The following is a 12330-nucleotide window of genomic DNA, read 5'->3' as shown; positions in this document are numbered from 1 at the left end:
GTTGCCGACAGAATTCCATTATAAATGTTTATCGGCAATCGGTAACCAACGAAATTTTGATCTTTGAATTTTCTGAAAAATTCCTTTAATGCCAATAGAGTGATGATTGCCTTCCATTTAAATAAAAATTACTTTCCTGTCGATGACACGTATACAAATTTTAGAAATGACTATACACACAGCTTTTGATAAATACCATATTTGATAAATAAATAGATTTATTATTATTCTAGATTCTTGGACGATTTATTGAAAATCTACTCGAAATTTTGTAAGTCTACTGATGTCGATATCATTATACTTATATTCTGTAGTAATAATTATTGAATATGACGTTAAATGAAATTGTCCCTTTGTTCAATATATTTATAAAAATTTCTTTATTTTATTGCAACTACTGAAAAATTTTCACATGTCGCTGTCGTAACTTCACATAGTTGTCGGAAACGATGATCGAATGCTTTATACACATATATGTAGTAGAGCTTTACATAATTTTCGTTTTTTCCTTTATTCGACTAAAAATATTCAAACTTAATTTACGAATGTCTAGTCCTGTGCAGAGAAGGAGGGATTTATAAATCATTTCATAAGTGTTCCTTCATCAAATTTTTACAGTGTATTCGAAATTACACAATTATAACGATTCCGTTAATTTTATTCGATACTTATCCGTGAGTTACTTTTCAAAATTGGTATACTGTTAATCACATATGTCGATAATCTATAAAAGTGTCTAAATTATTCCGTTACATATAGAAAACTTAACAATCGTGACGGATATGTCAAGATCTTTTATCTCGCGATTAACTTAATTTCTTCTTGAATCGTCATTAATCGTCGTCGATCTACGAGTCTTTCTTTTATAATCTTCGTTATCAAATATCTTTTAACCATAGTTTTCGTTTCATCTTCGTCTCTTTCTCTCTCTCCCTCTCGCTCGCCCTTTCTCTCTTGATCCGAACATTTAACAAACACAATTAAAGAAACTTAATTTATATAAAATACGTAATGTTACATACGCTTATAGATATGTAACGCGTTCAAGAAACTTCCTCGTTCTTTTTTATCCGTTGTCATACATATCAATACAATCGATATTGTTACAATAATTAATTACGTCCAACAGAACAACATTTTTACAACGTAGAAAACGCTTATCGAAATACGGTGAGAATAACGCAAACTAGTCGCAACATTATCGTCGAATTCCGTCTATACACGCGTTATCGAGTGTTCCACACGTGTACACATTATATACAATGCAAATGATAAAGTATCACTTAAGAAGGTCGATATTTTAATTATTGCTATGATCCGCAAAACGATAGTGGTACAGGTTTCTGATGAATTTGGAAGATTTAACGAAAAACTTTCTTCGGATAGCAGACGTCATTATCTTTACGCGTACAACTTATTACAAATAAAACGGCATTTGAAATAGAAAAGTGATGTATGCTCATTTTAATTCTAACAGTTATTCTCGATATTCGATGATATTCGAGCTATTAAACGAAACAAAAGAAACATATATAAAATTTCAGTAGTCGATAATCTTTAAAATTAAGTGCCAGGAAACAATATCATCTTCTATTGCAAATACTATTTTACGGGCCTATGATGTTCAATACTGGTTGCACGTCACCCCTTCCTCTAAAAAAAAAAGAAAATGATCATTTCTTTTAATCGTTAGAAAAATATGGAGATCAACGAAACGAAATGATTTCGTTAGAAAAGGAAACGCGTTCAAACATACAACTTGTAGCGAAATTAACAGCATACTTTCTTCGCACCTGAAACGCTGTTAATTATAGTCCTCCAACGTTATTCATCTGGGACTGGTCGCACGTTAAACATCGAGGAAGTGAAGAGGAAAAAAGAAAGATCGGTAATAGTATAAAAGGAAGTTTGTTTTGCAGTTGTTGCAGCCAAGCGAGCTCGGAAACACAGTACTTTTAATACTACAACTTAGTAATAATCTACACGTAGAAAAGCATTTAAACGTCGAATTCAAGCTCGCCGTCTATAATAATGGTATAATGGCTTTATTGTAGTAAAATTATAGTAATAACAATCACATATGGTGTTATCTATCAACGAGATGTAACACGCATGTTTAAAATGATGAGACATAAATAATTTAGACGCATCGTGTGTGCTCGACGTAGTGCTTAGAAATCATGTAACATTAAAAATATATATATATATATTTATATATATTTATATATATATATTTATATGTATAATATATATATAATATGTATAAATTGTTGAGTTATTTCCTATAAATATCTTCTAAAATCTGGCTTGGCAAATTAATCACTTAGAAACAAATTCACAATTTTCATTAACTTTAGGCACCAATGGTATGCAGACCCTGTCTTTGGTACATACGACCGATTCGATTTTACCATGTATCTGAACTTTAGAAGACATCAATTGGTTTTGTCTTCCATTCATTAGAAGAATTCTTTCGTTTATCAATACACCAGTTACTCGTTCCTTCGTTTCGTTTGTTCGTTTCACATTGTTCGTTACATTGTCAGTTTGAACTTTATTCCATCTCGGTACCAAGGAATCACTCGGATTCCTCTTTCTTCCCTCTCTTTCTTTTTTTTTTTTTTTGTTCTTTCTTTTCAATTAGTAAAACGACACAGTCCTTAAACACGTCTGATAACAGAAACTCAGTCTTCTTCCTTCTTTTCTGGCTTCAGCTCGACCATTGCGTGCAGTTCTTCCGGACTGTACCTACAAACGAACAATGATTCTATAAAACATGATCACCTTAACCGATTATCGTCGATTACTCTCAAGAGAACCGGAAGATCGGAGCATCGTGTGTGCTGCATACTTACCCTAAGAGACTCTGTAAGTCACAGACAAAGCGGTAAACGTATCGTTTGCCAGCTGTTTTATGTATAATATTCTTGTCGTAATAATAACGGAGACCACGGCTCAGTTTCTCGTAGTTCATTTTAGGCTTGTTTTTACGGATGCCCCAACGACGTGCCACTTCGTCCGGATCCGTCAACTTGAACTCCCAGCCATCGCCGGTCCACGAGATAAAGCCTTGACACGATTTGTCTGTTAACAGCTCTAACAGAAATTGCCAGAGTTGAATGGGACCGGAACCGGTAAAGCAGGGTCCAGTGCCTGTTAACATTAGAAAGTAGCCCTTCCTTAGAACAAACTTTTTCTAACAACTTGGACCAATCATATTCTAACTCGCCAGCGATTAATTACTTGTATAACCGGGGATCATCGCGCTCTGCAACAGAGGTTTCTGATCAGCATTATTTCCAATAGACGAGGGATGATGTGGATTGGAAGAATCTCTTGGACCAAGACCAGCTAGGAATGCCGGATGATGAGACAGGTGTTCGAGAGGGCCAACTCCCCATTGATCACCGCCAACGCCGCCACCTCCTCCTCCGCTTCCGCTTCCTGGAACCGTTTGGAATGGCGTAGCGTCGTATTGTCCGTAACCACCGCTCTCGCTGTATCCTTCGTGGTAGCGACCTAGGTTGCAAATCAGCGATTATAATCGTCGAACGATCGCTCAAGTATCATTAAACTCTACTATTCTCCTTCCTATTTCTGCTTCTGTTCCTTTTCCTTCGTACTTTTTTATATCTATATATTTGTATCTCTTCAGATATCTTTCCTTCGAATATCCTGTTCGTAAACAACGTATTCACGAAGCAGAAAGAAATAAAAAATACGAAAAAGGCAAGAAGCAAATATATGGAAATATTTTAATGACCAAAAGCAAAAGCATCTGAACAACGTCTAAGGATACTGATCAATTCGATAACATTTATATTGAACGTAAATTCCAGATAATATAGATCGGAGAACAGCAGCTTGAAGTTTCTTAAACCATTGACATTACCTCGAGGATAATTTTTAAACGGCGATGGCTGATACTTCGGCTCGATTTGAATTCCACTGGCGCTGTAAAATTCCGGCGAGCCATCCAGGTTGAAAGGATGCGGCGGTTGGTGATCCTGCGGCAGACTGTGATACTCGGACGCCTCATCGTACCCGGAATAATGTGCCGGAGTCATGTAGCTCTCCGTCGCCGTTTGACTAACCCTTAAGTCACTCTCGTTAGTCCCTGTACCCGTGAGATCGTTGCCGCTCGTCAAGCCTGCTCCACCCCCTTGCAGGTGCTCCGTTATATGGTGGTTGCCGTAATTCGCTGCTCGACAATCACCAACCACATTCAAATTCTACCATCCTCTTTTGAAAAATCGATAAAACCACGAAACATTCGTTCCATTTTTCGCTACTTACACTCCGTCTTCAGCTGGTTCAAGTTCCGTAGATGTATGTACGCGTTGTTCGCGTTATTGTTATTATTATTGTTGTTGTTGCTGTTCGGAGTACTGGAATGAGAGTTGGGCGCTTGAGCGTTATGGCTGTGAGGTGGCGGCGAGGTTTCATCCCTCTGATTCTCGTCTTGGCACACGGGACTGCGTAGATGATTGTAACCTCCTGAAAAATATCACCAGAAAAGCAAACGCGTTACCTGTGTTCCACGCACCCTTAAATCTCCGTGCTCTGCGAAATGCGCGAATCATTCGAAATCGATCGAAAGGGGAGACGCGATGATTTTGTTCACGCGGCTGCACCCATCCAAGCGAATCTGCCTGTATTTCTATTTCTTTTTCCAACGACACAAGGCGTCGAAATAAAACGATTTCGATGGGAACGGTGGAGATTTTTAAGCGTTACACGACGAGGATTAAACATTAATTCCATGGTTTCTGTATGCTGCTAATCCCCGTCGTCGTCGTGTCTCCGAACTCTGCTTCCGTTCGAAGGATCGCGGATTTTCGCCGACCGGCGTGCGATTTCGATCGTTTCGGCTTTTCGTAGGATTCGCAGCGAAGGGTCGCTATGGGAAATCATCGGAACCTGGGGAGTGCACGGTGTCACGAGAGGCACAGAGTCTGCAGGGAGGAACCGCTGACACGTGGGCGGCGCGCATCTCGACGATTGGCCCGAGCCAACTCCGCCTATCCTCGACTTCCTTTCCTCGGCCACGAGAAACCCGTGGCGCGTCCATTACGGAGGCTGCGACCCGCTTCGTCCTCGTCCGATCGACCACGGACGCGATAGCGCTTCTAAAATCATCGTCCGATCGTTCGATCTCGCGAGGTCTGCGAGAAGATCGGGCAATCTCAGAAGATCGGTTCGAACAGCTTTGACGTACAAGTTCGAAGATTTATTAATTTATTTAAACGGATAATAAGTTGTTCGGTATATGTGTCTAGAGAGAGATAGAGAAATTGGAAAGAAACGAATGTAAACAAATTACATCACGCCTCAAGTTATAGAAAGATCATCGCTAGGCGACATCACTTTAGCGATTATCCTATTAATACAATTACGCTTATGCTGGTGAATTCTGTGAGATTGTTGTCTAACGATCGTAAAATGTTTTATCTTGCCGGAACGTGATGTTTGCCAACGTCGCACATGTAAAAATCATTGTACTTCCAACCGATTGTTATTTATGTTTTGCTTTTTTATCCTCTAATTACATTATAATATATTATAATTATATTAATGTAAACGGAACAGTCGCGGTTTATTTATATCCTGCTATTTATTCGCTCATGTATGTATTCATATATATATAAATGATTTACTGAGAAATAAAGTAAAACAAGCGTCGACGTCTGTCTCTATATACCTTTATTTCTGAAGAGAAAAGACATTATTAGAATTGAAAATATTGGATTATGTAAGCACTTGTGAAAACTACGCACGAAAGTGCTACGAAAACGAGGGAGTATAGCAAGTGGGCCCAAAGCGACCCGCTTTTATGGGACATCGCTAAGAGGAGCGAGCGTGAAGGAATAAGCGATGCCTGATCGAGGGTCCCGTAGCACGCGAGTTTTAAGGCGAGCTAAGATTCCATAAGCTAAGATAAGATAAGAAAGCTATTTACAATGCCGTTTAGTGATTTGTGAGGGAATGTAAGATCGAGCATCTCGCGTCTACGTTCGAGAGATTCAGACGCAACAGACGTTTAACAAAGGCCGGAGTAATCGTAATCAACGTTAGAGACGCGTGACAGCAGCTGAAAACACGTGGCTAGGCATAAAAATCTATACGCTGTACACGTTCTAAATTGATAATGTGACGAGAATGGTAAGATGACCAGATGATAGAACAGTAGTTCTGAGCGAGGCTTAACCAACGCACGATACACGATACGATCTAACGGTGTTGACGTCCTTAAAAAAAACTTACACGCTCTGTGTAATGTAACCAAGAAGCTGGAGCGCACTACTGTTAGTGGCAACCTTGATGATGTGAGAAGCGAACGATAGATCAATCGAGAAGATTACACCAAGGTCCCGAATAGTTGTTGCAGACGAGAGAAAGGGACCGTGCACGGTGTAATTATTTGAATTGAATTGAGATACTAGCTCGAGAGAAACGAATGACCGACCATTTCTTCGAGTTAAGTATAAATAGACGACTGCACGTGCAGCAAGCTTGTGAATGTCATTCTGAGTAAGTTTATGGCTGACAGAATTATCAATAGCGTGATACAATTTCAAATCGGACGATTTATGGATATAAATAGAAGAGAAAGAAAGACAGTAGGAGAAACAAGTATGTATATGATCGACAAATAAGTTGTAGAGTAAAGCCGATATTTTAATACTTTATGAAGATATTTCGTCGCTTTTGGGCTTTGGAGTTTGCAGCTTGTTTGTTATTATTTAGTATAAATTAGCATTCTACACGCACATGTAAGAGTCTTTTTATCGTAATACGCTTCTTTTATTGGATATTGCGCTCGTTTCGTAGTAATTTCTACTACGTCACGGATGGTAAATATGTAATTATGCGATGGATTGAAACAACACTGGGAATACTTTGCACTCACTGTCGCACAGTGCGATGCAAGACACGTATCCTGGACAAAATTTTATAACTTTCGTCGTCTTTGCGATGGAGATATTCAACAAACGAGGTCGCTAATTAATATAAAACGTGCTACGATTTGCATCGAAATAATTTACTTCTCGCGCCTCGGTGGGAGTTTGCGACAGAAGTAAAATCGAAATTGCGAAATATATTTGAAATTATAATCGCAATATGTGAAATTACCCATTGCAAATAATTTCATGTTGTGGATTCTAAATGTATGCAAGTGGAAAAATATAAGTAATAAACGTATACGAGTACATAACGACTGTAGCTTCTGCGATATTGTTTAAAAATTAACAATAAAGCAAAGATATTTATCGTTAAATCGCAATTTGTAATAATTCTTTGGACTTTTGGAAAAATATTCCTAACTTTTCCTTATTGCAAATTTTCGATAAATATCATGCAATATTAAAATTTACTCTATGCTTGATACGAGATAATAGGAAGCGCAAGTTATATCATTTTAAATTTGATTTTATAAGAGAAGCAAAATTATAAGATTTGATTGTTTTATTCGAGCTTAAATATCATCGAACACGTAGAAGTTATAAAACTTGCGAAAGATTCATTAAAATAAGATATATCCTGGCCGCGATTCTTCGTAGCAAATATTTTATCAAAACGTCTCTTATTCGTGTTGTTACGGAAACAACTACTGAATTGCAATAATTACATTCTTTCGTTGCTTCAATATTTGCAGTAGCGAACAAAAGTTTAAGACGACTATCTTTCCGATAGTTAATCCTACACCATATTATTAAGAAATAATTAACACTTCCAAGTTTTCCTTACAGTGGCACACATGTATCTACCAATGGTCACGAAACCATTATTAAGATATGAACAATACTTGATAGGATGAATACGAAATGTATGAGACGATTCGATGCTGCATTTAAAACATCGAATGTCATAAAATTAAACTAATGTTTAAGACGCTTCGAATTAATCGAACGATAATAGGCCTATTTAACACGACGTATTAAATTTATAATGGCAATTGTTACATCTAAGGAGGTATACCACGCAAAAAGAAAAAGCCTATAGAAAGAATATAGCAAATACGCATATTATTGGAAGATTTGAGACAGCTTGTAAGCAGGCATGGTAGCTATAAATTTAGAAAAATTGGACGCTATTACGACGAATCAAAAAGCTACAGCCAAGTTGGACCACGTCCAAAAACGATCATTTCCGAACCGCTACGCTGCTGATATTCAAAAAGGAAACCTAATGATTTTGAGCCTCAAAGAACGCGTGTTTTGGAAGAAGCAAGTACTTAGTTCACGATAGGATGGAGTTCGATAGCGAACAACTGCGGATTAGTGTTTATTTAATATCTATAACATAACGCGATAATCAATCAATCAGAAAACTAGTCTTACGCTTTTATTTGCTATTGTCCGCATAAATAACACTTGTCATTCATCTTTTAGTAAATTCTTTAAATCTTATGTTGGTAAATACCGCCGTCTAGATGTTAAAACATAATTGCAACACATTATCGGGGAAATTAATTACATCGGATATGAAAAGAATGGATTTTTGTCGTTTCATTCCAGTTACTGATAAGATCAAGAGCGTTAGGCTTCGCGAATCCGGCTCCGCGAAGATAACAGTACACGCGTACGTAATCTGGTTTCGATTATGCCTTTTGTGGGGGACGTTTGACGTTTCAATAACGTTTCGTCGATATACTGAACGCTTGTGTGAGATTTCATTGCTAAAAATCGCACTTCACATGCAAACGATCTCCGTTCCATTAAGAAGCTACTATAAATAAGCTCGATAAATAAAACATTGAACCGTTTCTAAATGTCGCAGTTAGCGTGGCTTCTTATCGTATCCGTTGGTTATATAACACCGGATTTTAATTAAACAATTTTCTTTTCCAATGAATTCTGCTCGCGCTTCGCAACCATAAAAAATCGCTAATTATTCCGAGCAGCTTGGTAGCGAGGCTCGCGATTCCACGGCATCCCCCAACGTCGTGCAGGACAATGGCTTCTGGCGGATTATCATAATCCACTGGCTAAGCGTCGCGTTGCGTGAACACACGGAATTACAATGTGCACGATATGTGTGACCAGCCGACGTTCCCACACTTATCCTTTTTAACGGCGAGGAAAACAGGTGGCCCGGCACTCGACCCGTAACGAACAGCTATCGTTCGCGACACGAATAATAGGTCCACTCGCGTTAACGAACTTCCACGATCGTCGGAGATACGATAGATGATATCTAGCCGTGTCGATCGGTTGCTAAAGCCACTGCGGATTGTAAAATCGATTCATTTAGTTTGCGGTTAAGTGGAAGCGCAATTAATCGTAGGTTCGTTGGAACAATTGTCTGTTTACATGACAGAGGAACGATATCGTTTGTAAACGTTATAAGAGTGCAATGATAAGTATTTAATATAGATCAGTAGATGCGGAGTATCTAGATTGGTATATATAGATCTTCTTAGTTAATATCTTTTTTTATAATAGAAAGATGGAAGGAGTCGAAGCTTTCGAAGATTTGCTAAATATCAAAATTATCACAGTGAACGAGAATCGTTCAAAGCATTCGAATCCTAAGCAGCGAATCTAAACCTAAGAAAATAAATCTCTCGCTCTAAGAATTAGAATCACCGAGGTAGAATATGAAATGATCCAAAATTACAATTTGTCGTGGAAGTTAATTTCCAAATTATCCTATACGTTCCATTAACGTTGGTTCTACGTTAATGAACAAATTTCCGAGCTCTTCTGTACTCTGCTACTAAAACAATGGTCCTGTAACAACGAGTCGAACAAATTCTGCCCAGCGCAAGGTGCAAGAGAAAGAAACCTCTCGCTCGGTAGACACCACCATAAAGGGTCAAAGAGTGTAACGACACGCGGAATTATCATATAAGTCCAGGCGGGTTCTCATAGGTTCGCGGGCAAGTCGGTTCGAGGAACGTCGACGTTAATGGGGGCCCAAGGGACGGACCCTTGCGCACACCACCTACACCTGCATGGGTTGGCGTGTAGCTGCACCTCGCACCCCATTTCATGGACGGTGAGCGTGGGAGTGCAGCTTCGAGTCGGCCCTCACGGCGTGCCACGCGCACGCATACACCTAAACGTCGAACACACACGTAAAACCATGAACACTTTGCTCGTGTGCTCCTCCACGAGGTACATGTTTTCATGCTACCTAAATGCACCCTCTTCTCGCGTTCCTTCCTCCACGATCCTTCCTCTCCACCTCTTCTTCTACCTCTTCTTCTTCTTGTTCCTCTGCTTTTTCGTCTTCGTCGCCGTCTTGAACCGCGACTCCTAAAGAGGGGGGGGGGCAGAGCAACGAAACTATTCCGAAATTCCTGAAGCATTCAGGCCGCGCGTTTGTTCACACGGATGAACAATTGAAGCCGGAGCAGGCAATTCTTTTTTCTTCCTTCGCGTTTGTCTTGATCGCTTTTCTTTCACGTTGGCTCTCGTTCTTCTTTTTCTCCAAAGTTCAACCGGGCTGGCATACTTTTGGGCGGTTCTGGAATTTAGGGCCCCGCAGTCTCGTTAAATTTGCAAACCAGGGCTTCCTCTTTCCAATTTTCCTTTTCCAACAGCGTTCGAACGTTCTTTGTATTTTGCACATCTGATATTACCTCCACGGTATTGCATGATTCTCGCTGGCAGGGTACATTAACGTAATCCTTGGATGATTAATTCCAAGTTCGCGGGTTCTTTGTTATCCAGAGTGGATTACGACACGCTATCTGTATATATATGTATACATGTACATATATATATATATAAGTAATCTACTTCCTGATCTGGATGTTTTTAATCCTAATTATAACCGAGCTTCCCATGGAACTATTGCTCTCTTCGTATCTCTTCCTATGAAAAATCACTCGAGCCGTTTAACTAACTTCCAATTGTTAATACCAACGATGAATTATTCGTATGTTCCACGATACCGAAGGAATGTACGAATAGGAAGGGCGTTGGAATGTAACCTACAGAAAGTGTTGGCAAATCGTGACCTGCGTTTTGTATGGTATTTCCCCTGGACCCAGAGGAACTATAGACGAAGAAGGCAAGAATTCGTGCTGCCTTATTCCTTTCGCATAAACATTACTTCCATCGACGGTGTGTTTAAGCTTCAAACGATAGAAAAAAAAAATTATGGTTGATTATTGTTTCTGATTCATATTGGAGAAACAGGGATTATATATCGAAATTCTTCTAGAGAGAATAGCAATGCAGTAACCCAATAATAAACTAAAATATCATTAAGTACTAAGCAGTGCAGTAATGTTTAAAAAAATACGGACATGTAAGTGTGTAAGTAACGTTCAAGTCACATGACGTCATAGAGAGTCAAAAGAACAAATTTATAATTAGACCACGGATGTTTATGCATTTATGAGAAATTTTAAGATGCAAAAATATACAAAATATCTAAAGTCATTCAGCTTCTATCTACGTACAAACATTTTCTGATAATTTACCACTTCGATATTTTTCATCGCATACCTTCTATAGCGTATTTCCTTTCGTTCGATACACCCTTTACTCGTGTAGCTCGTTGCTTCGTCGATAAACAAATGATAAGATCTACAATGAAATGCGAACTCTGTACTGGAATTCAATCCAGAAGAGAAAGCGCCTGGTAAGAGAGAAATAAACGAGTAGAATGACGAAGAAGAAGAAGAAAAAGAAGAAGAAGATAGTTTCGAGGGAGCAAATGTAGCCACCAGCCAGACGCGTATCAGCTGTGGAACAGGTGCCAAGGGCTGGTCCGCAAGCAACGAGTAACGGCGAAGAAACGCAAGGCAGCCAGCAAGCAAAACGTGGTCAGCAACGCAGGCCACGAGGCACGCGCCAAATCGAATGAAACGCCAGTCGGCCTGCACAGCTGCTGCGTGTATATAAGCCGGAGAAGAGAAGAACACGGCGACGAGGAAGAAGGAGAAAAAGGAGTAGACCGGCGGCCTCTTGAAAATTAAAACCTGCCCCGCGAACGCTTTCATCGCCGGAAGCCTATTATCTTTTTCTTTCTCTGGAGCCCGCCGATTCTCCTCTTTTGCTCCTTCTTCTCGCGGCCCGTATCGGAATCTTTTTTAGATACTGAAGATTCGATTTGATTTTTGGCCGAAGCTCCAGGCACTGGATGACGCAGGTGTAGGGCTAGATTCCTTTCGAAGAAGTTTCATTCGTTAAATTTCTTTTTATCAAATGCGATAGAAATAGGGCCGAAGCATAAAACTCGTACCGAAGGAAGAGAGCCTTCATACTTCAAAAAATTTTGGCAAAACACAGAAATGCATCTATAAGATTACTATGAGAGAAATTAACAAATCATTTTCACGGTCATGGTAATTCTAGTACTAATTTCTTGATT

At 39.2% G+C, this 12330-nt stretch overlaps 1 protein-coding gene across 5 annotated transcripts in view; it reads right to left on the bottom strand.

The window, feature by feature from the left end:
* Positions 1 to 363: 363 nt before the first annotated feature.
* LOC100644371 (ETS-like protein pointed) overlaps positions 364 to 12330 on the bottom strand; it is a 145118-nt gene continuing 133151 nt past the window's right edge. For all 5 annotated transcript variants that reach the window (XM_003398206.4, XM_003398207.4, XM_020865101.2 and 2 more), the window contains 5 exons: positions 4297 to 4497; positions 3893 to 4201; positions 3244 to 3519; positions 2856 to 3153; positions 364 to 2748 (listed from right to left, as the gene is read on the bottom strand). In XM_003398206.4, the coding sequence (XP_003398254.1) occupies positions 2685 to 2748; positions 2856 to 3153; positions 3244 to 3519; positions 3893 to 4201; positions 4297 to 4497 (1148 nt within the window). In that variant the 3' untranslated portion in view covers positions 364 to 2684. The remainder of the gene's footprint in view (positions 2749 to 2855; positions 3154 to 3243; positions 3520 to 3892; positions 4202 to 4296; positions 4498 to 12330) is intronic.

The sequence above is a fragment of the Bombus terrestris genome, chromosome 10, assembly GCF_910591885.1.
Source record: "Bombus terrestris chromosome 10, iyBomTerr1.2, whole genome shotgun sequence".
NCBI lineage: Eukaryota > Metazoa > Arthropoda > Insecta > Hymenoptera > Apidae > Bombus > Bombus terrestris.
Note: the sequence above shows the minus strand (reverse complement) of the source record. Positions and strands in the feature narration are given on the sequence as shown.